The sequence below is a fragment of the Pecten maximus genome, chromosome 7 (assembly GCF_902652985.1).
Source record: "Pecten maximus chromosome 7, xPecMax1.1, whole genome shotgun sequence".
Classification (NCBI taxonomy): Eukaryota; Metazoa; Mollusca; class Bivalvia; order Pectinida; family Pectinidae; genus Pecten; species Pecten maximus.
In genome coordinates this window covers 14492305-14513934 of record NC_047021.1, presented here as the reverse complement: position 1 = coordinate 14513934, position 21630 = coordinate 14492305, and the positions used below count along the sequence as shown (strand labels likewise).

Below are 21630 nucleotides of genomic sequence, written 5' to 3'. Positions count from 1 at the left end.
AACTAAATATCTAAGGTAAATAAAGCTTTGCTAGTGCTAATCAGGCCATGGCCATTGTAACAGGAAAATATGGATTAACGAGTTAAAAAGTGCGTTCCTAGACACACATGTCTTTCAACATTAATGTTTATAAAGGACTATATCTCCATTTACATATAATACATCTATAACTGTTACACTCAAGAAGCATGATCTTTAACAACGCACAAAGCCTACGGATGTTGATTTAACCGTTTGAATGGTTACGGGCCATATGGAATATTGGACATTATACCCCGCATGTATATGACTATATACGCAATCATAAGGACATGCGCGAGGCTTTGCCGACGCGAAGGATTATTTCACTGACATTACAAGGAATTTTAGCCGTCAACCTGCTATGGAACTTTCCTATATATTTATGATTACAGTTTTGTTAAATGCAGGTAAGTGTATTATTATATTACTATGTTTTATTATTTTTTTCCCCAATAATCTATACATGTATGATTGATGTGATAACAAAAGAGCTGGAACAATGTCAATCACATTTCGAAAACACATGCTTCAGCACATGCAAACCTTTTATAGAACATACGTATACAAAAAACTATTAAGATCATCTTCTGCATTTTCTACCAACATATCAAATAGCAAGAACCAGTGTATCTTTGGTTTCCTTAATTAAGATCAAGAAGCGGAGAAAGTTGAGAGCAGATATATTTCATTTTATAACTACATTTTATGACTATATATGTTCTTATCTCATGTTCATGACCCTGGCTGTTAATAGGACGTTAAACAAAACCAAACCAAACCAAACCAAACTCATGTTCAGGGATTTTAAAAGTGTTGGCAGCCATCCTCATTAGACTCTCATTAGAAGCGCACTTTTAACATAAACAAATTAAAAACTACATTTTCAAAGAAAAAGACACATTATTATCATATTCACTATTATAACGAAAAAAATAGCTGTTTCCTTGACGGTCGAAAGTCCCCAAGCTATTTTTCATGGAAAAACATTCTTTACTCACATATCTTTATTTCATTTTGAAAATGTCAGTAGAGGCTGAATCTTATGTTAATGTTGTGAATATGATTATGCAGAAAGGCTTTAAAGTTCAATGTCATATCGTTGATATTTTGTTACATATACCCCAGACTGAATAGTCCGTCTAGTTCTGTCCGTCATTTCCTCGTTGTTAGCTCTATAGAGTAGGAGGGAATACTTAAGCATTGAACGGCTTTCAGTTGGCATTCATATTGACTATGAATGCCAACTGAAAGCCGTTCAATGCTTATATTTTCCATCTGCGATTTTGTATTTGTCGTGCGATTTTTTTTTGAAATTTTCAAATTCAAATTTCAGTTGGCAGTTCATAAGCTGGTGAACTCGCAACTGAATTGGTAGGGTTATATAGTGGCAGTGCCATACAGCGGTAAATATATAGATATGACGCTATTTCTGATTCACTAGAAATTCCCTACACCATTCTCTTTGTCACAAACACATTATTGATACTGTTCTTAAACAGTAATCCAATGAAGGTACATGTATTGTAAACAATACATTAAGGGTTAGTCCAGAATACTGAAATCTATCGCTCATACTTTTTTGCCCGATATAACCACAGAAGTTGGTATATTGTTCATTCAGACTTAAAATAAAACGTCAGTTTTACAGTTAGGTGAAAATATAAAAAGGGAGAGTTTTTGAACGTGTTTAAAGTATAGTTTACGAAATATTTCAAATACATACTAAAAAAAAGTATTTACAATAAAATAATCAAAAGGCAGATCATCTATTAGGGCCTGGAAAATAATACAGACGCTGAGAAGCAATCGATCCTATCGATAAGTTTCCGAAAATCTTCCCCCAAACCTTATCCGATTTTTTGTTCAAAGTTATGCAGAAAAAACAAATGAATTGCAGTGTTATTCTTGTGTAGATAATGCAATGTGTTAATTAATGTTTGACTCAGTTTAAGAATATGGATAAGGCTATGGCTCGTACATTCTGTACTCCTTGCACAGTATGAAGCATGTTTGCAGAATAAAATAAACACAATGATATTGAAATGTGGCAATGGTTTAATTCAAATTAAAAATGTAACAATCTTTCTTCTCCTATACAGTTACAAAGCTCACTATATTTTACAGTCAAGCCAGGAAAATCCATGAAATAACATTTTAGATTACACATACGCCCAGCCTTTCAAAATTGAAAGTTCTTCATTTTTGGGCTACATTTTCGGCTGTAACCTCAAAAATGATTATGGCAAATAATGTTCATGGGGCAAAATAATTAAATCAAGGTACACCGCTGGAGCCAACTGTAAATATTCAGTATATTGGCCTATGTAACATTCATTGTCCCCAGCTGTTGCAGAAAGTCCAAGGGAACAAATGAAATCAGCTGATTCTTCAGAAATAAATGTAACGGACCCAGTCAGACATTGTTCTCATAGTAAAGTCTGTACCGTGATATTAAGAGGTTTTAGGACATCTCTAGGTAGTATATATAAGCATATATCTGTAAAAAAAAATGTAATAGATTATTAAAGGAAATGTATATAATGCATACTTATATAATATGGAAATGACAACAAAAAGGTTGTGGTCATATCATTTGAAATAAGAAACGGTTTTATAAAGAATCACTGTGAATCTTTTTAATACATGGATAGATTCTAATGCGTGTTTACACGCTTTCGGATAAAAAAGACTTTCCGCTAAATTAATTATTTTTTTAATAAACTTGTTTTCAATCATTCGCCCTCACTTTATTTATGGTTGTATTTGATTGAAGTTTGGTGTGTTGATAAATATGTCGAAATTCCCCATGTAAAATACAGATGCAAAATACCCCGTATCTTAGAAGAAAAAAAACTGAATTACCCGTGGCACCGTCATCTTTCATACATTTACCAAAACATCATCAAAATGATGTTGCGAAAATTAATTACAATAGATATCTTTCTGTTGTAGTGTCGGATGTATCGCCGAGGTGGTGTGACAGTCATTACGAGACAGAATGTAAACAGGAGGTATGTCTAGGGCCGGCAGGAGAGGACGAGACATGTCAGGAGAAGACCACACGATGTATCAAGTTAGTGCATGTGTACCATAGGACTGATAAGGAAATAATTTCATACCAAATATATTTTTATGATTTTTTGATAATGCATCAATCGTTGGCCAGTCTCCAAGACTACAGTATTTTTTTCCCCTGTCGTAGATACATATTGACCTCTCTAATATGTAAAACGTTATGTATTAGTCAAGACTGTGGCAGATGAAAAGCTGGTTTTTAATTTTGATAAGAAACAAATTTTAGTTGAGGATGACATTCTTTGATCACAACGAAATAACAATTTTGATATTTGACTTGAAACTTCCTGTATCTCTGAGATAATATACTACAGTGATTTGGTTATCTTTTCAACATCTGAACGGTACTGCTTTTGATATACATGTCTTCCCTCAATCCTTGGATGTTGAACACATATATATTGAAATTTTAAGTAACGCATATCAGCATCACGACCAAATTGTCTGCCTGTGGTCTCGTTGTAACGCCACCGCATGCTTTTTGAACAGATACCAGCTTAGCGATGGGAGCAATAAGTTATTCTGGCCTAAAACCAAATCCAAACTTGTTACCTCAAACCTTTGATTTCATGATGGCATATTCAATGGGAGAAGAAATAGAGAGCCGAGCAATCAATTATGTTTTTCAACAATTAAATTCACATTTGTGGCCCGATCGGTAGTGCACTCTTTGTCAGAGAGAAAATCAGAGTACTCTAAGAAAGGTGTCGATTCATCGGTCGTCTTAGTGTTTTTAAGTTAATACTCCATGTCTATTATCGCTCTAGTCATCCATAGACCAAGTGACTAATAATATCAAATCAATTCTCAATAATTTTTAATTTTGTCGCAGGTCTAAGAGGATAGAATGTATTCACGGCAACTGCGGTTATAACAGATGTAGATGTGACGCATGCTGGGATGGAGGGAAATGTGACCAATACAGTAAGAGCGAACATTACAAATACTTTGACACTCTTAATACATGTTTAGTGAAATTATAATTTAACGCAAATGTCTTAAATTATGTTACGTAATAAATTTACCTTGGACGATTCTAGCAATAAACTTGCGGCATATTTAAGTTAAAGTTATAGCATTTTGTTTTACATTTCATACGTAGTTATTGTTTTACATGCATACTGTGTACAAGACATTCGGGAACAATCTGTGAGCTGATTAGTTCTGCTCATCATATTTTTTTTCTGGTCATTGTTTATAAGACTTTCAGACAACTAACACATACCGTGATGATTGTTTCGCTAACCTGAAAAATTCCATTACAACTGTACATAGTATACATTGTACAACCTCTGCGCGTTCTCGTCATTCTTTCATTGATTTCTACTCTGGCAACAAGACAGTTCAGTTTTCTTTGCCAGCCATATACCTGAATAAATGAATAAGACATAATCTTGTGAATGCATTTAGACATCAGACTACTTTCTATGGTGTTTATAGCCATTGATTGTTTGCCAAAACGATATTGATTCAGGACCATTCCCTCATGCACTTGTACATTATGTATAGTCGCCAAGAGCAAACTGAGTGAAAGCTTAGTTTTCGAGGTTTTCCTAAGTTGGTTTCAAATAACAAATGTATTTTGATTAAGTTGATTTGAGGTATTGAGACAGCTCAATCATGTGGTATATGCCATCAAAATGACAGTCATTATCCTGTTGTTATTGTGTGCAATAATGTTGACTGCTGCTATACATTCGTCTGAATTTCGTAAAAATTCATTAGATTAAATGTCTTCGGATAAGTTTTAATCACATTTTAATACTCACAGCTACAGCTATATGTATATGTTTTCCCTTGTATGGAGGTAACAAATACAAGCTATATTATCATATCCCTATCCATGCACAAATTCACGACCTAGCTTAGTAAGGGGACTATCCTAAAACAGCTCTAGTAAGTTTGTATGCTACAGTTGATTACTATCACTGTAACTTATTCTCTAATCATTGTCTGTATGACGCTAATCACATAAGAATAAGTGACTCCAAGATGATCTGGTAATGTGTCTTGTCTTTGTGCGGGGGCCAGTGCTTTATCGTATTGTCTCCTTGTTGATATTTGTATTCTGTAATCCTTGACATTCAACATTTTTCTCGATGCTGATGTTGTGAGATGTGGGCGGTTTCTTTCTTTAATTGACTCATGTTGTTTAGATAAAAGTCTAGGATAGATAAGATTGAATAGAATATGATGAAATATTATTAGTAAAGTTTTGAGCAATGTAATTGGGAGTCAACGTAATATCAATTATAAATCTGTCTTAAACGAAGATAGACATTTTGTCGTCCCTTTTTGCAATATTCAAAACTCGGTCATAAACATATTTAATATTGTTTACAGATAATATTCACCATCCTAGCTTTGCGAGGGAGAAATACGAAGCAGTCGCAGTTCCAGGAACCCGGGGTGTTCTCCGGGGTATTGCAGCATTTGACAAGGACAGCTCTACGTGTGTGATAACACGTGCGCCCACTTGTCCGTGCGCCCAGATATACTACACAATCGTGGACGCTGACGACCTGCCCTGGCGGTTTTATATTAATCCCCGGACTGGAGACCTGTCGTATGACGTTCTAGACGTGGGGACGGACAAGGAATTTCTAGTTGAGATTGCGGCTGTGAACACACATCATAACGGGACGGTTGACCTTGAGGGACAGCACGCAGGCTTCGCTACGGTCAGGGTTTTAGTCACTGACGCGACGGATAATACAAAAAAATCCCACTCACTCGTCTCTCTTCATCCCAATCGCGACGTCATCAGTTGGAGAGACGGGCCAGACACATCACAGTTCCAACACAGACATCGACGAAGAAGAGCTGCTGTAAGTTAACGTCTAGAAATATATATTTTATAGTTATGCAATCATTTAAAAAAAATATATTATTTTTCTATCATTCAGCAATATCCCAATAGCTACATTCTATGTTTCGAATTGACAAAGTCTCTGATTAAGTATACTAAAGTTTTACGTCTTGATAAGTTGAAATATCAATACCAGCTTTGATTGTCTCGTCGACTCTGCATAAACTATAGTCAGTCGACGAATCTAGAAATGTCGAAGTTGACCATTAAAGTGGTTTGTAATATGTGTGTGTTGACAGGGTCCAGGACTGCCGACTACGACGGAAGTGTCGCTAGTCAAGCTGACTCCCTGGGAGTCCGTAACGACAATCCGACCAACCGATGCTGTCCCCTTCCAACACACAGTTGCGCTACCAGAGGGCTCTAGGAACATCAGTGTAACGGTTTACAGCGCCGTGGAGACGACGTCAGTTTACCAGATTTGTAACCCTTCCGTGGTGACAGTTGGCAGTAACTTCGGGTCACTGTCATCCGCCGATATATCCGTCAGCCAAATCTCGTCTGACGGAATCACACGGGTAGGCTGGTCTCAGAGAGACAGATAGACAGTGTAACGCATATCTGTAAACCTTTTAGATAAAATACTGTAAACGTATCTATATCTAAGTAGTGAATGTGCTCACACTTTCGAAACGTCTGGTTTTGTTTTGTTTACGGGCCTCTGTATTAATAGCTAGTTTGTTCATATGTTGCCCACGTTTTATTGTTTTTGAGTAAAGTACTTTTTTTTAAATCCTTTAAGTATAATTTACATTTTGCGTGATTTGTTTCAGTTTGATGAGGCCATATTCCACTTTGGAAATGTAACTAACGACGCCAGTGACGTCATAAATTCTGCTGCCAGTCAGATTGTGCTAGAGTTCACGCTTGTGGCACTAAATAATGATTTGTTGACGTCAGGGAACAACTACTCTGTTTACGTGGTGACGTCACACAGTGATGAGCAGTACCTGGTGGAGGAGGGGTGGTTCGAGTACCACGATATAGACACGGTGCGTAAGAGCAATACCAAAAGTTTACACTTTACACTATGGATACATTATCGACGATACTGTACGCGTACCTGTTCTTTTATACGTTCGTAATGTCAAAACGGCATACATGTATATGTATTCAAAACTGATTGATTAATTTTATTGATTTGCTCCACCCCTGTCTATACGAAAACCGAAGAAATTACTTGAAAATTATCATACAGTTTTTAACACCATTTCCTCAATGTTCATCCCATGTAGATATTTGGCAAAAATCTCCAACTGACATTCCATATATCTCCATGTAAGTGTACTAAAACCGATTTCCTGTAGACCCACAATGTCCTATTAACCTGGGGGAAATGAGGTAGATGTGTACATGTAAATCCGACAGAACACATCTAACGGAAAGATCTGCTCCACATTACAGACACAATGTCACAGAGACTCTTATAACGTTGTTTGTATATATAATATATTCCAAGAAACCAAAGTCAACACCATTGTGTACATTTGCTGGAATTCAACGGTGATCGATCGTGTTATGGACGTGCACGCATTGTTACCTGTTATTTTATTCATTCGTTACTATTAACCCCGAATCACACTATAGATCTACACCTGTATACCGGTCAATCAAGGTTATAAACACATACACTGTCCAGAGGTCATTCGGTGTGTTACTGCCAAACGAAGTGCATGGTACATAGAAAGAATGTAACCTTGACGTGAATGAATATTGATCCATCACCATTGTATCCGTCCCCTCCATCCAACGGTACTCGTTAATGAATGTGTCTCTATTTAGTGAGATAATTATGATATACTTAACAAAGAAAGGTTATCAAGGTTCGAAACGGCGGTAACCATGTCAGACTGTAGCAAAATTAAGAAAATGAGGGGTCAAATGTAAGTAGGATGTCTGCTAAATGATGCTTTAATGCCGATCAAAATCCGTTATTTTCGGCGATTTTGTTTGATTACAAGACATGTGATGGTCATGTCTCTAATAACGGTGTAAGTAACGTGTATGACTACCATTGGCTTGGTCCATATTACAACACCGGCGCATAGAGCTTGGATATCGTCAAATGGTGAGAGCCGGGATGGCGTTCCATTCCTCGCTCAATGCCTGCGCCAGTTCCTATAAGATTGAGAGGAGATTTGGCCGACGGCGTACTCATCTTCCAAGGTCATTCAAGGCGTGCACTATATTGGGTTAAAACTGTCTTCATCATTGTACATCAAACAAAATCTCGACTCATCGGTGAGCAAAACATTTTTCCACTGTCTAAAAGCCCGAGCAAAATCGAGGCGATTAATGCGGTGACGAGTCCTTTAAATGGGAGTTATGTAAGGTCTGCTAGCAAACATTCGGTGACGTCGCAGCCTGTTACGGATGGTCTGGCTGCTTACCCGTTAACCAAACAAAGTCCTCGCTGTAACGGTCGCAGGGAAGAAAGTGATCCCCAAGATGTTGCAGCCGTATTAGTGGTCTTCACGAGGGGTAGTAAGTCAAAGTCGGCCGCTCACTGGACGGTCGGATGTTGCATTGGTAGCATTAAAACATTGCCATCAATGACATACCGTCTTTTAGCTACGCCCAAACCGCCTTGCAATCTCGTGTTGCCTTACTCCGATTTGAAGCATGCCAAAGACCCTTTCCTTCTTCTCTTTCGACAGACGTGGTGTTGCGTTAATCTATACAATTCAAACCTAAATGATGATTTATCAAAATAGAAAAAGCTAGTAAAACACCCTCGACTAAAGTAAGAAAAATCGTTTTGTTCTATGAAACAATCTTTGAATTCCAATTTATTTCAACAAAAATTGCTGACAACTAATTCAGTATTTGTACAACAAGCAGTAATAAATGAAAAATACTGTAAAACCCCCAACTTTTGATGTACAACAAGTAAACCTTTCTTTTATTTGTTAAAAATAGTATTCTGGATATGTACTGACTGGCGTATCTATCTTGTTTACGTGTACGCATTAGTAAATAGACTAGTACATGTGCTAATTTGTTAAAGGGCTAGACAGCAGCAATAAAACCACATTCTTAATACCACGTCTTAATTGTATGGACACTAGTTAAACATATATGAATTTAAACTTATCCAAATCATATAATCACTGAATGACTCTTCAGTGGTTTAGTACATCGTTCCTATTACATTTTCTCCTCTCCTGTTACAGTTCCTACTACATTTTTACACTTAAGTCCTAAACAGGCAGCGTAACGAATCAGAAATTAGTCTTATAACTGGAATTATCTTTGTTAGGATGCGGGACTAGGATACGTGTTGTTCCTCACCGGACCGTCGCAGTTACTGCCTGGAGCCTCTGGCACCTGGGACATTGAGGTGGTAATATTTGTCGGAGTCTCGGCGCTGTCGGTGTCAGTGGTGAGCATGGCTCCCAATCATCTCACAATCTGCGATATGTTTCTCGTGAAGGAAGGTTGGTATAATCAGAAATAATAAAAATGCCATATACATGTAGTCATAGTAAACTATCTTGTCATTATATCCTTAATGTCAAATGCTCGATTAGATGTAATATGTAAGATTCAAACATCATACGTAGCTCATGTTACATTTTTATATTTACTTACAGCAAACTTTCAAGTTTGTACATGAGAATAAAGAAATTGTCCTGTTCTGTAGATATGAGGTTAATCTATTTAATGTTTATCATTAATATCATTATTTTTACTTGCAATGTGAACAAATTTGGAATATTTCTTTAATGTAGGGGGAAAAGAAAAATATCTATATGCAAAGCATTTCAGTAATGTAAAATTTCGGTCTTTTTAGGGGACCTGATAGCGTGCTATGATGAAGGTCCTCTTGCGGCCAAATCTATTGCTTCCGGCCTTTTGCTCAACTTCGGTGATGTCGTCAATACGGGTATGTCTTTTGTGATGTCAGTCGTTAAAAAAGTTGAACTAAATGTGATTGTTAGTTACTTATCAAGCCCAACCGCAATAACCGCGCGCTTCCCTCCGGACCAACAAGAGTGGTTAACATAAGGTAGTGTAACTGATAAATCAAGTATACAGCTACAATAATTTCCCGTCATGATTGTAAAGCTAGAATGTATGTGTCTGAATGCATGGGTTGATCTCTTGTTGCAAGGTTATAACTTAGGAAATGTAACCAGTAATGAGGAGAGAAGTGTAACAGTCCGTGTGATTGGTTCGATACCAGCCAATGCGATGATCGGAGACAACTACACGCTGAAGGTTGAAGGAGTGAAAAACGGACTGACAGTCAGCGAGGTGCTACATAATGTTACAGTGAACATCTCTGAACCCGTGATCACAGTACGTATCAACACTATTCGTTTTGCAATCAAAACTTGAGAATTAAATAACAAATAGAAGGTCTATCTAAATAAGTTTTGTACAGCGACTGATACCATTTACAATACAATGCTCTTTTTTCCATAATAATTAACGCGTTTGCTTTAGGGACTTGCAGTGGCCATCAAAATGGCGCGAATATTTGACAGCAAGTTTCATTATGGTAGTTAAAATGGTATACTTTCATTACAGGCTGTCAGTCCAGCGTTAAGGCTGTCGGCCACATCAACTGTACTGATTGGTGGAAGGAGTACTATTGACTGCGTACTGTTCACGAGTCCAAACCACACAGCGGCTTACAACGTGACTTTCCGATCCGTGACTGGGTCATTATACACGCTCCGCTTCTGTCACGGTACAGTGAACAACACGGGCGACAATCTCAACTGTGGCGACACCAGCAGCATAGTTTACGTATCTCAGGTATTTACCGTCTAATTAGTCCAGTCTTACGAATATCCCTCAAACGCCTACACTTCCACGACGCTAGGATATATAGTGTCTGAAATGAAATCCTATTGTTTTATATTGGACTTGCAATTGGAATCCGGTATTTGCTCCTTTTCATCGATATTTTAACATCTTATCACCTTTCTCATGTTACATATTTAACAACTCCGCAAAACGGAACTCTAATTTTTTATGATTATATACAGCCACTCACTAAGCAATCACATGATACCTGGCCATATCGATCTTGTAGCCGAGTTTTTTTTTTTTAAAGCCGAAGACTGTTATTATAACTAAAGTTTTCAAATAATTCATTATAGTGAAGTTTATACTTATTTAAGGAGTTTTAATATATTTCCTTAGATGATGTATACACTGCACGTGTCACAGGTTGTTTAATTTTGTTCTGGACAGGACAAACAGGAGTTGACGTTAGTTTATGACGTTTTATCTAACACTGGTAAAATATCAGACATCTCAGCCAGCGAGGTCAACATGTCGGTGATCTTTGCTGTTCTGGAAGACGGGACTGTATCTGATGGTGAAGTCATCACAATGGAAGCAACCGTGACTACAGGAGGTAGTTATGTGACCACCGCCATTGATCTGACGGCACAAACACCCAATGTTACCAATGACGTAAGAGTTTTTTTCATTATCGGCGTTGTAAACGAGCTATATGTCACGTCAATGAATTATATTAAATTGGTTAACATGGACTTTCTGAAGTAACCCTTTGTTACATGTAAATCAAATGTATCCATCGCCGCGACCAGTTCATTCGTGTCACTGTTGTTAGCACTGGAGAGGACTTAAATAAGCGCTGCCTTATATCCAATCGTTTTGTCATGTTTATGCCAATGAAGTGTTTTTGAAACTGAAATCGATGTTTGTATGGTAAGGCTCTCATTAGAATATATTTACCTGGATGCCATTTATTTTGTCACTTTATACAATATTTGTTACCTATGTAACTTGTTCATTTTAGGTGATAACTGCAGTTGTTGCTAATACAGCAGGGATAACCAGTATTTACGCTGGTGGCCAAGGCATGTACGATGTCACGTTGACCCTAGCCCCACACGCTATATACTCAAACATGCAGCTAACAGCGCAGGTGGTGAACACACCACCTTTTTTACGAAAGGGACTATGCAGTCTCGCACTTTTAGAGGAGGAATGTTGGTCTACAACCAAGATCAACCAGACAAGCAATGTCTTTAACCCCGCATTTAATGACGTCATGAGCCTCAGTGCGGGTACTGTGATTAATTACGATGGTGTCAGCGCGAGCATCACTGTGCGCGTGGTGGTGGTGTTATTGACGGACAACTTTGTGGACGGAGACGTAGTGGAGACTGGACTACTGCTGTCATACAATGACGTCACTCTCGATATCGGGCCGGCGTCGTCAATATTCTCTAGTGCAGTACCTTTGATACCACAGGTATGATAGACTATGGTATCATTCCACTTCGAAATTCCATATTTTATCATATATTTCCCACCTATAATGTAGAGGCGATATTACATTGTTTTTTCGTGATTACATTTAGTCATGTTTAACACAACAAACCTTGTTTCCCAGTATTACTTTTTTTTATTTCCAATACGCTATATGTAAGGTGGTAGTGCTTATAACTTATTAGCTATTGGCATTTTATTCTGCAGATTCCACTCTTTAACGTCACTCAAACATCTCCCCAAAATGAAGTCACCGAAGACTCTATAGCGCTGTTTGGTCTGGACATAACAACTCCAAAACTAACGTTGACGTCTTACAGGGTACGCGTCACAGTCAACAACCCCGCAGTGTCTGTATGTTGTATTCGCCTCAAGTCTCTGGGTAGTAACATACCATGCCTCTCTGACGATATCCAACATACCGTAACGGCATACGCGACAGGCGTGGGAAATGAGGAGATTGTGTATGACTTGCTTACGGTCTCAAACATAGGTGTGTTTCATTTATCTCACAGGCAAATACTAGATCATATTGTATAATGTTCCACTGTTCTTGCTCATGCTTAGAATATTGTACTCCAGAAAGAGATGACGTTTACGTATTTTTGAGCGGTATTTCACTGCCTTTAAAGGTTTACCTGAATTTGTTTTATGGCTCACCAGTTTATATCACAGTGTTTTATATTTTTGTGTGATATGAGTTTTATGTATGTTTGTCAATTTTGACCTATTTTCAGTTGTCCCCATACCCTCTCTAGCAGGTACCACAACTTTAGGTCCTTAACGTCACTGACGAGGCCTAGACGGACGAAACAGCTGATAGATAGATCCTCTCTAAAGCTGGTACTAACGCTCTGGGTCCTTAGTATCACTTAAGGCTCCTAGAAGGACGAAATAGCTGTATACGACACGTTATCCATAGCGTCACTGATTCCTAGAAGGGCAAAACAGCTGTGTGATGGAGTTTAATCCATTTCCGGCTCTACTCTATCCGATTCGTAATTACATGTATATATCTAAAGGTGATATCTTGTGTCTTGTGTGTAATAATTTGAGCTTTTAAACACTGTAGCGTTAAATCAAAAGCAGGTATGTCAAAATGAATTTAATTTCAATTATTCCATGTGTTTAGACGTTGATGATACCATATTTGCGGACATGCTGAACCTAGAGGTAGCCACTCAGTTCCGGGACGGTTTTGAAATATCCAGCTCAACAGATTATAGCGTCATATTTGAAGTGTTTTACTCTAACCAGCTGTGGAGTAATACTCTCTCATTAGCCGTCGCCACCAACTCGTCCTCAATCGTAAGTAGTATATCCGCGTTATTTGGCAAACATCAGCGTTGCTTATCAGTTGTTATTTATATGAATACTCATTTTGCCCGTAAATATCTGTTTAAAGCCTGTCGCTCCAGTGATGACGCTAGAGAAACACAACAATGTACATCAGATATGTCGGGGCTGTGGTGCAGTCTACGTCATCAACATTTACACGTCACCAGGATCAAGCGCCTTCTACAGCCTGCAAGTGAACACACAAATGGGCATATCCTCTATCGGCGACATGCGAGTGATCGCAGGAGGAAGTAACGTCCCCTGTCTTAATGATAATGGAAACCTTACACTTATATCGGCCGACAATGTCACATTCCACAGTGCTACAAAAGACATAGGAGTTGTCCCCAACGCTGGGACGGTGGGCCCGACACTGGTGGATGAAAATAAGGTAGGAACTATCTTTCTATTAAGATGCGCTTTTTTCCTCATATGATAATTATATTATATTATCATATACAATTATATTCAAAAATATTCCCCAGAAAATTAGTAACTGTCGATTTTGTACACGCATGGTATCATTTTTGTTGTTTGTTTTTGGTTATATATTTATACCTTTATCTTATAATATAAAATGATATATTGCTATCCATTTGTATGTTAGATCAGAGTCGAGGTAGTGGTTGGTGTACCGGTTGATGCCAGTGCGACGGAGGGCCAGAGTTGCACTGTGTCCGTGGTGCTGACGTACGGAGAGTCTCAGTCCACACTTCAGGAGTCTTTGTCTTACACAATCACCCTCAGCACTCTTCCGCAACAGGTGCGTATCACAAACAAGTACAGGAACATGTCGTCAACAAGTTACCGACAAATGTATGTAACTTTTAAGTGAGTGTCGCCAACAACTATTGTTTTATCAAAAGGTAAATGTCACCAACAACAAGAAATCAACAATAACAAATGACAAGATCGTATACGTGTTTCCATGTAATCTGATTCGCAAACAGATACATATTCTTCAATGAGTGATTGTATTTGGTCTTCAAAGCTTGGTATCATCTGCATTCTGCTTAACGAGTTACATGTATTAATATTACTGACTACTACGTCACGTCAATGACGACACAAAGTTGATATCAGTTCTGATAACATAGGCTAACCACTGGCATGGTTACTCTAATATTGCAAGAGTTTAATGTACAAATGGGTTGTTTTTATAGGTTTAACTAGGTGTATAACCGCCTGTATAGCTATATCATTGTATATGTTTTCTAACAGGTAAAAACCGCTGGTGTCGCTATAATGATGATACCACCAAAACCGAACCCTGTGCTAAGTTTCATCGGCGAGCACCAGACATGGGAGGTCATGGTAATTCTACCAGAAACTACAGACAGCTTTGAAGTGAATGTGTCCTTGCCAGTTGCTTCAGGGGAAGCTCTGATGACAGGGACAAGCGCATCTATCTCCTTCGTTGGAGGGAATATCGCGTTCCCGTCAAATGTCCAAATTCAAACAACGCCTGTCTTCGGGACAGGAAACTCTCAAATGACTACATTCTTATTGAATCTTGGATGCATTTCGAATGTTGGTAAGTTTGTTTTATTATTGTTTTTCTATTCTGTCAAATAATACCTCGATGATTCTTAACTACTATATATAATAGTCAAAATTAATACGTTGATAGAAACAACTAGTGTAGATTCTAGCTTAATTGATTTTATTTTAATTGTAGGGACATTCAATAGGTACCAATTTCGTCACAAGAATGACACTGATGACGTTATCATTATAGAAGTGTCCATTCAAATAGCAGATCATGTTTTGAATATACACGGGGCAGAAAACAATATCACATGTCACGTGACCAGTAACGGTGGAGTAAGCATAGAGACATTAAGTTATCTCACGATACATCTGACCGGCAATGAAGTCGCCGATCTTAATTTCACTGCTTGGAATGAAGGTTTCATCCACACCGATAAAATGTCTGGGTAAGTCACTTCACTATAAACTAAGACTTATATGACATTCTTCCATAGCTTGATAGCCGCGATTTTTACTTTATATTTCATTATATGGTGTGTTTTTCTGTGTAACATCTTATAGATTTATTCATTCTTTTTTACTGAAAAAGAAACGAAAAAGAAAGAAAAACATTGTAAGGTCCTTCAAAGATGTGCAGGTATTCACAGATAATCAATATTTTACATTTTACATAAAAAGTGACACCATCAAGCTCTATGGGTCTTTGGCACACACCGGAAGCTCGAATGCCCATGGTACGGATATAGAGGTACATTATATGCTTCCCTTCCTGTCGACGTTCACCATATTGACTAACTGGACTGTCAAAGAACCCGTAGTCACTGTTCTACCAGTAGGTCGAGGCGTTTTATTGCAGGTAAATAGGACGTTTTCAAGCAGAAAAGATTATTTCGCTTTTTTTGGTATATTGATATAGTAGGAATACATCTTCCATGAACATAACTTGATTTTGGTTTTCCTTTTAAGAAAATGAAGTGGATTGTATCATATTATGAATTATGTAAAGAGCAAAGTAAACAAAAACAAATCAAAGAATATAAAGTCTTAAGATTCCTTCCTCATTTCCATAAAAAAAACTCTTTACTTTAACGTTATTATTGAATATGATACTATTAAAGCAGACCTCGGTGTTTGTACATGTGGACTATGTATTCTAGATGATGATAAAATATAGATAAAAATACCAGATTATCAAAACAAAAAACAAAAACAACAACAACAACAACAACAAAAACCATTATACTTTTCGTTTGTTACAGTTTCCAGTGGTATTATTCACAGACGTGTTAACGTTTGAATTCAACATAACAATAGATCCACAAAACGTTTTACCGGAAGGAATGTCTAATGTTGCTACGGTTACATTAGCGGATATGACGTATTACACATATCAGCGCCAGAGCCGGATAGACACGGCTCCACATTTTACGCCTCTTACGATGTTAGAATTTGGGTTCGATACTGCATGTAAGTCAGAAGTTAAACATATATTCAAATATAGTATATTTCAAAATGTGACATTCATTTTGTATTAATCGTATAATGAATGATTTAAATGCAATCACAATTCATGCATCGACCCCTGAATAATCACATACTATATTTTATTAGTACTCTACCGGTAAAACAAGGAGATGGGTAAAAGGTTTCCCTCTCCGTCCGGCTGTGTATGTACGAAACAGTCAGTGTTCATTCCTTGCGGGAGTTTGATCAAACTTTTACAAATGACAATACTATCTCGACAAGTTTGTGTTTAGGGTTGTTGGATCAGAGACATGGCCTTCGAAGGATGTTCTTCAAATTTCACAAACGAGTTAAGGATCATAATATCTCGGACGATTTTAGGTTTCATGATCGTTTCGTCAAATTCATCGTTACTCCTTTTTGAAAATCGTTCTAAGCACTCTAGCGATTTCATTTCTTGTGGGATTTCGATCAAACACCGATACTTCTAAAGGACCATGTTTTGAACAGGTTCGAGTTTAAGGTTGGCAAGGTCAAATTCATCATTACTAACATTGCATTTTTGTACTATTGTATTAAAATCAGTTATACTTTTTATTTTCAAAATTAACTCCAATCTTAATCAAACATTACAGTGTAATAGATAGCCATGGCTGATAGAGGATATGAATTGCTTAAGCAATGTTCAGTGTGATTGTTTATGTATGTACTATTGTTGATGTAAAGTGGGAGTTTATAAACATATCAAACCATAATTAAAGGAAAGTTCACCTAGAAAGTCTACTCTGTTTACGACAGAGCTTGATGTTTGTCAAGAATTGAAATTTGTATAGATCAGGGGGAATGTCACGGGTTAAGAAACGTAAATTTGTCAAACTCAGTAACTGACATTCGGCGGGTAATTCCACTTCAAGTACTCATTTCTTGTTATACATTTTTTTTTCAACGCAAATACAGGAATTTCCGTTTTATTATGTAATTGAATCTTCCGCTAAACAAACAACATTTGTTCCCACTAAGTATATACAATGTAATACCTCTGGTGAGAAACTCTTGGTCAGACGATAGTTTAGACTGATGGATTAATTTGGAATGACTACATATAGATATCCATACAAACTGTATTCATACTAATATTCTTTTTTTTTTTTAGATTGCAATTCCAAGTTCGGTATAGACACGGTACTACAGGACTGCCAAATCACCGCCTCGTCCTTCTCCCCGGGGAGGACGCCGGAAAATATTAAAACCTCTTCAGTGGTATCCTGGGAACCAGCATATAGGTATCATCCTTTCTGTGGTCAGGAATATATACAGGTACGTCAAGTGTTTTGGATTTTGGCACCTTTCACTGATGGAGAATGGTTTTAGACAGTACTATTACGTTCCTGATATGTAATGGAAAGACTTTTAAAAACGTGTTAAAAAGAATTGACTTTATGTGGCGATTTTGTCGGGCCTGTAGTGTAATCAACTATTTTCTTGATAATAAATGTTAAAAAGTGAGTTCGCATTAATGTGTACTTAACAATGTGAAAGGTAACTTGACATGACTAAAACTTTAGATTGACCTTCAGTCTTGGTCCATCCAGGTCAGTGTTGGCTGCTTATAGTCGTTAAAGGAACATTTTCTAGTTTTCGTTATGTTCATATCTATTGTATTTATTGTCCTTGGTTTCATTTGCTCCTTTGTTAACAGGTTAACTTCGGTAACCAAATGGCGGTCAAAGGAATCATTATTATGTCGGCAGGAGATGACGCTATTAATTTTGTGACCAACTTTACCCTTCAGTATAGTGATGATGGTTTATCCTGGTTTAACGTTACAGACACGGACACATACGTCACGCAGGTACCCCAATTATACCTTCTATCATATCTGATATATTACAGGTCATTACAATAGGCAGATATTAGATATTACGTTGATTTTTATTGCATTTGTGTATAGTGCTTAATATACATTTATTTTCGATTTGTGATTTATGTAGTATTGTATCATATTGGCATATTGATATTATTTCCAAATTGTTATTTCGCTTTTAATATGGAACAAACTATTCAAAAATAAATTACCATGTTTGAATGTTTTGGTGTGTTGCAGGTGTTTTACACGAATTTTAATATAACAGACAAACAGGTGAACGACACACATTTTACACAACTAGATTTGACACATGTGTTCGTAGCTAGGCAAGTGCGCCTCATTCCCAAGTCTTATTATCGAACTTGTAAACCGTCGATACGAGCCGCCTGGGTTGGGTGTCCGGTTGAAATCAACAGTGGACTAGGTATGAATTATTTATATCCTTGAGGGATATTCTGTATGGCTATGCTTCTGAAATAACATTGTGCAAAACATTCGTAATCAAGAAATTAAGTACATCATAAATGTGTAATCAAACCGAAAATACATGTTCGATGTATTAAATTGTAATGTTTCCGTTATCAAATCTTAAATGATGTCCAAAATTATAAACAACGTAATGTCAGGGGTATTAGTTAAATTCCTAGATGTTTGCGTGAGAGTATACGAAGTTGATTGGAACTGAAGATTAACGTTTGTTTACAATACATAACTAACAACTTCCAGATCCCTGTACCCCTCCAGTAACCAAGCCTTTTCAGTTGTTAGCACGAAGTTACGTCATGGACAGTGTGGGCGGTACCATCTTTGTTTGTATACTCGTCCAGATCGAGTAAGTACGATCCTGTCTAAGTATGTAATTGTTTAATTAGCAAAAGAATGTACCATAATGTCAGTAGAAAAGCTGTATACTAGTAATATTTTAGCTTTGTTGTTGTATTGGAAAAGTCCTTGATTTGTCCCAGGGACAGATTAAAGATACATGACTGAAGCCACAGTGAAGATACAGATGATTTTAAAACGCCAATGGTATTAATCAGGTTTAAATCCTCCTTGGACAGATTCTTATTATTCACGAAAGAGAGTGTGATCGTGAACGAGCTGTCCTCCATTTTATGGACAGTAAAGACACTCACACTTAAACTGGCAAAATGTTGGGAGTGAGGATCTAACGAGTTTATAATATATTTCAAAATAATACTGTAAGCTGTACATGTACATATTAAGCATTTAAAAACTTTTTCAGATTTCGAAATCGAGCTTGAATACCTCGAGATCACTTTTCCTTTTGGATGGCATAACATTTTTTTATTACAAGAGAAGTTTTGTTCTTTTAACTTCAGTGATGAAGTGCAGTGTTCTTTGTCAGAAGATTATGGGGACACATGGACTGGTATGTGTTGTAAAATAAAAATTGTATTGTTTATCATTTAAAATTCCCGCATTATGTAGGATTGGTGAATATTTGCTCCCGTATGTAATACATGCTGTATGTTGGGTATGACTGTAATAATGTGTTACCTTGTGTCTTTCAATAATGCAATAATTACAAACTCGGAGGATTATTTTGTACTGATGATCTATATGTTATAAAATATATGTCTTTTACAGTTGATTCCATTTTGTTTCCATAATTGCGAATTATATTGATCATTGCATTGTACGTTGATTATAATTGCATGCTTTACACTTTTGCATTATTTCTTCATATTCTATCGTCTATTTATCTTAGATATTGATTTAACGGTGGGGAACATAAAAGGCGTGACGTCCAACAATACTGTGGCCGGTATATCCGCAGACGGCCTGTCCCGGATGTGTTCCTGGGACTCCGGCCTCACATGGGAGACATGTCAGCTTGACCAGTACAATTTAATAGTCAATGGCCCCACCTACTCCGCGGCCATAGATGTACAATTTGTGAACCTTAAGGGACTGACTAATGACTTTCTCCATGGCATCTATGGATTCACGACCCCAACACATCTAGTGTCAGGTATTATTTTGATGCTTAACTTCAGAAAGTATTTTGTTTATCTATTATGAAAAAAAGCTCTTTAACGATTTAATCAATGGTAGCAATATGTTACCATCATATGCATCGCCCATGGAAAAAAATATCATGCTAGTACAAAGGGAGGTAACCTAGATGAAACGGATCTCTTATATGAATCATATGAAGAAAGAATTGTCTCCCTTTACTCTTAAAATTATTCCTCAATTAAATGAACTTGTAATTTATGTTCCAGCCAACAACAATGGGATTGCGGTAAAGGACATCGCCGCAGGAGTGTGGACTCAGGTGGCGTGGTGGGGGGACAGTGACTGGGATATGTTATAGACGTTGTCGCCATATAAATTCATGCACATGGACTAGTACAATCCTACGGACATAATGAATGAGCTAAACGGGGACACACCGGCATTGTTAAGGACGGAAGAAATAGTATGAGATAGACAAACCGTACTAAAATATATACAGTATGAATGTCTGTGTTCCCAGTTCCTGTCATATTTTATTAAAAGTGTTGGTTAGGAATATTTGTATTAATGAAGCAAACAAATTTCTATAGTGGATATTGCCTAAGAATTGGAAAAAAAAACGTTACAAATGTTGTATATAGAGGAAAAACATTTTCTAGCTTTTCACTTACATAAAGTAAAAGTGTTAAGATTAATTAATTAAAGTATATCTTTCAAACATACAGAATGTAGGCCTTGTATCTAGAACCCCAATGGACAATATAACTTATTGTATACATCCATATACATGGCCAATTAATGATATGCAGCAACAAATAATATCATATATTATATTATATAACAAATAATATTATATAATATAATATATACTTGGAAAACCCGGTTGACGTCATAGATTCATAGCCCAAAATAAGTTTGTGAATAAAAGTATAAACTCAACACTTCATATCCGACTTTACTGGATTCAGATATAATTCAGTTGTAACGATATTTATAAAAATAAACATTTCTGAACATGCTTTTGCATCTACTGTATTTCACGCTTGTTTCCACATGTCCAGTAGCTACATGGCATGTCCACTGACCTTATCATTAGAAAAGTTGGAATATATTCTTCAAGTCAAAAGTGTATCGACTTAATCAAAACAACAGCATTCTAAAGAAATATCTTACAGCTGAATTGGAAAGGTGTGTATAAACTAAAAAATATAGCGTACGTAAACTGGTTTATTAAAGAAACTTACAGCGCGTAAAATGTTGATCTGCA

The 21630-nt window shown here is 36.9% G+C and overlaps 1 protein-coding gene across 1 annotated transcript; it reads left to right on the top strand.

The window, feature by feature from the left end:
- The first annotated feature begins 319 nt into the window (after positions 1-319).
- Positions 320-20973, top strand: LOC117331700. The gene is made up of 27 exons (XM_033890538.1): positions 320-428; positions 2974-3094; positions 3929-4020; positions 5440-5924; positions 6205-6483; positions 6739-6957; positions 9225-9402; positions 9759-9851; positions 10080-10267; positions 10499-10729; positions 11171-11395; positions 11745-12203; positions 12428-12713; positions 13353-13528; positions 13626-13949; positions 14166-14321; positions 14780-15092; positions 15237-15495; positions 15728-15905; positions 16309-16516; positions 17667-17830; positions 18213-18365; positions 18618-18804; positions 19107-19212; positions 19724-19773; positions 20113-20376; positions 20630-20973. Exons 1-27 carry the CDS (start codon positions 383-385, stop codon positions 20719-20721), a joined length of 5532 nt encoding a protein of 1843 aa, XP_033746429.1. The 5' UTR covers positions 320-382; the 3' UTR covers positions 20722-20973.
- Positions 20974-21630: the final 657 nt, after the last annotated feature.

Coding starts and splice junctions, on each gene's coding strand:
- LOC117331700 (XM_033890538.1), top strand. CDS start 383: ATGGAACTTTCCTATATATTTATGATTACAGTTTTGTTAAATGCAG. Junction 10,730..11,170: donor GCATAGTTTACGTATCTCAG/GTATTTACCGTC, acceptor TGTTCTGGACAG/GACAAACAGGAGTTGACGTT. Junction 16,517..17,666: donor ATTTGGGTTCGATACTGCAT/GTAAGTCAGAAG, acceptor TTTTTTTTTTAG/ATTGCAATTCCAAGTTCGGT.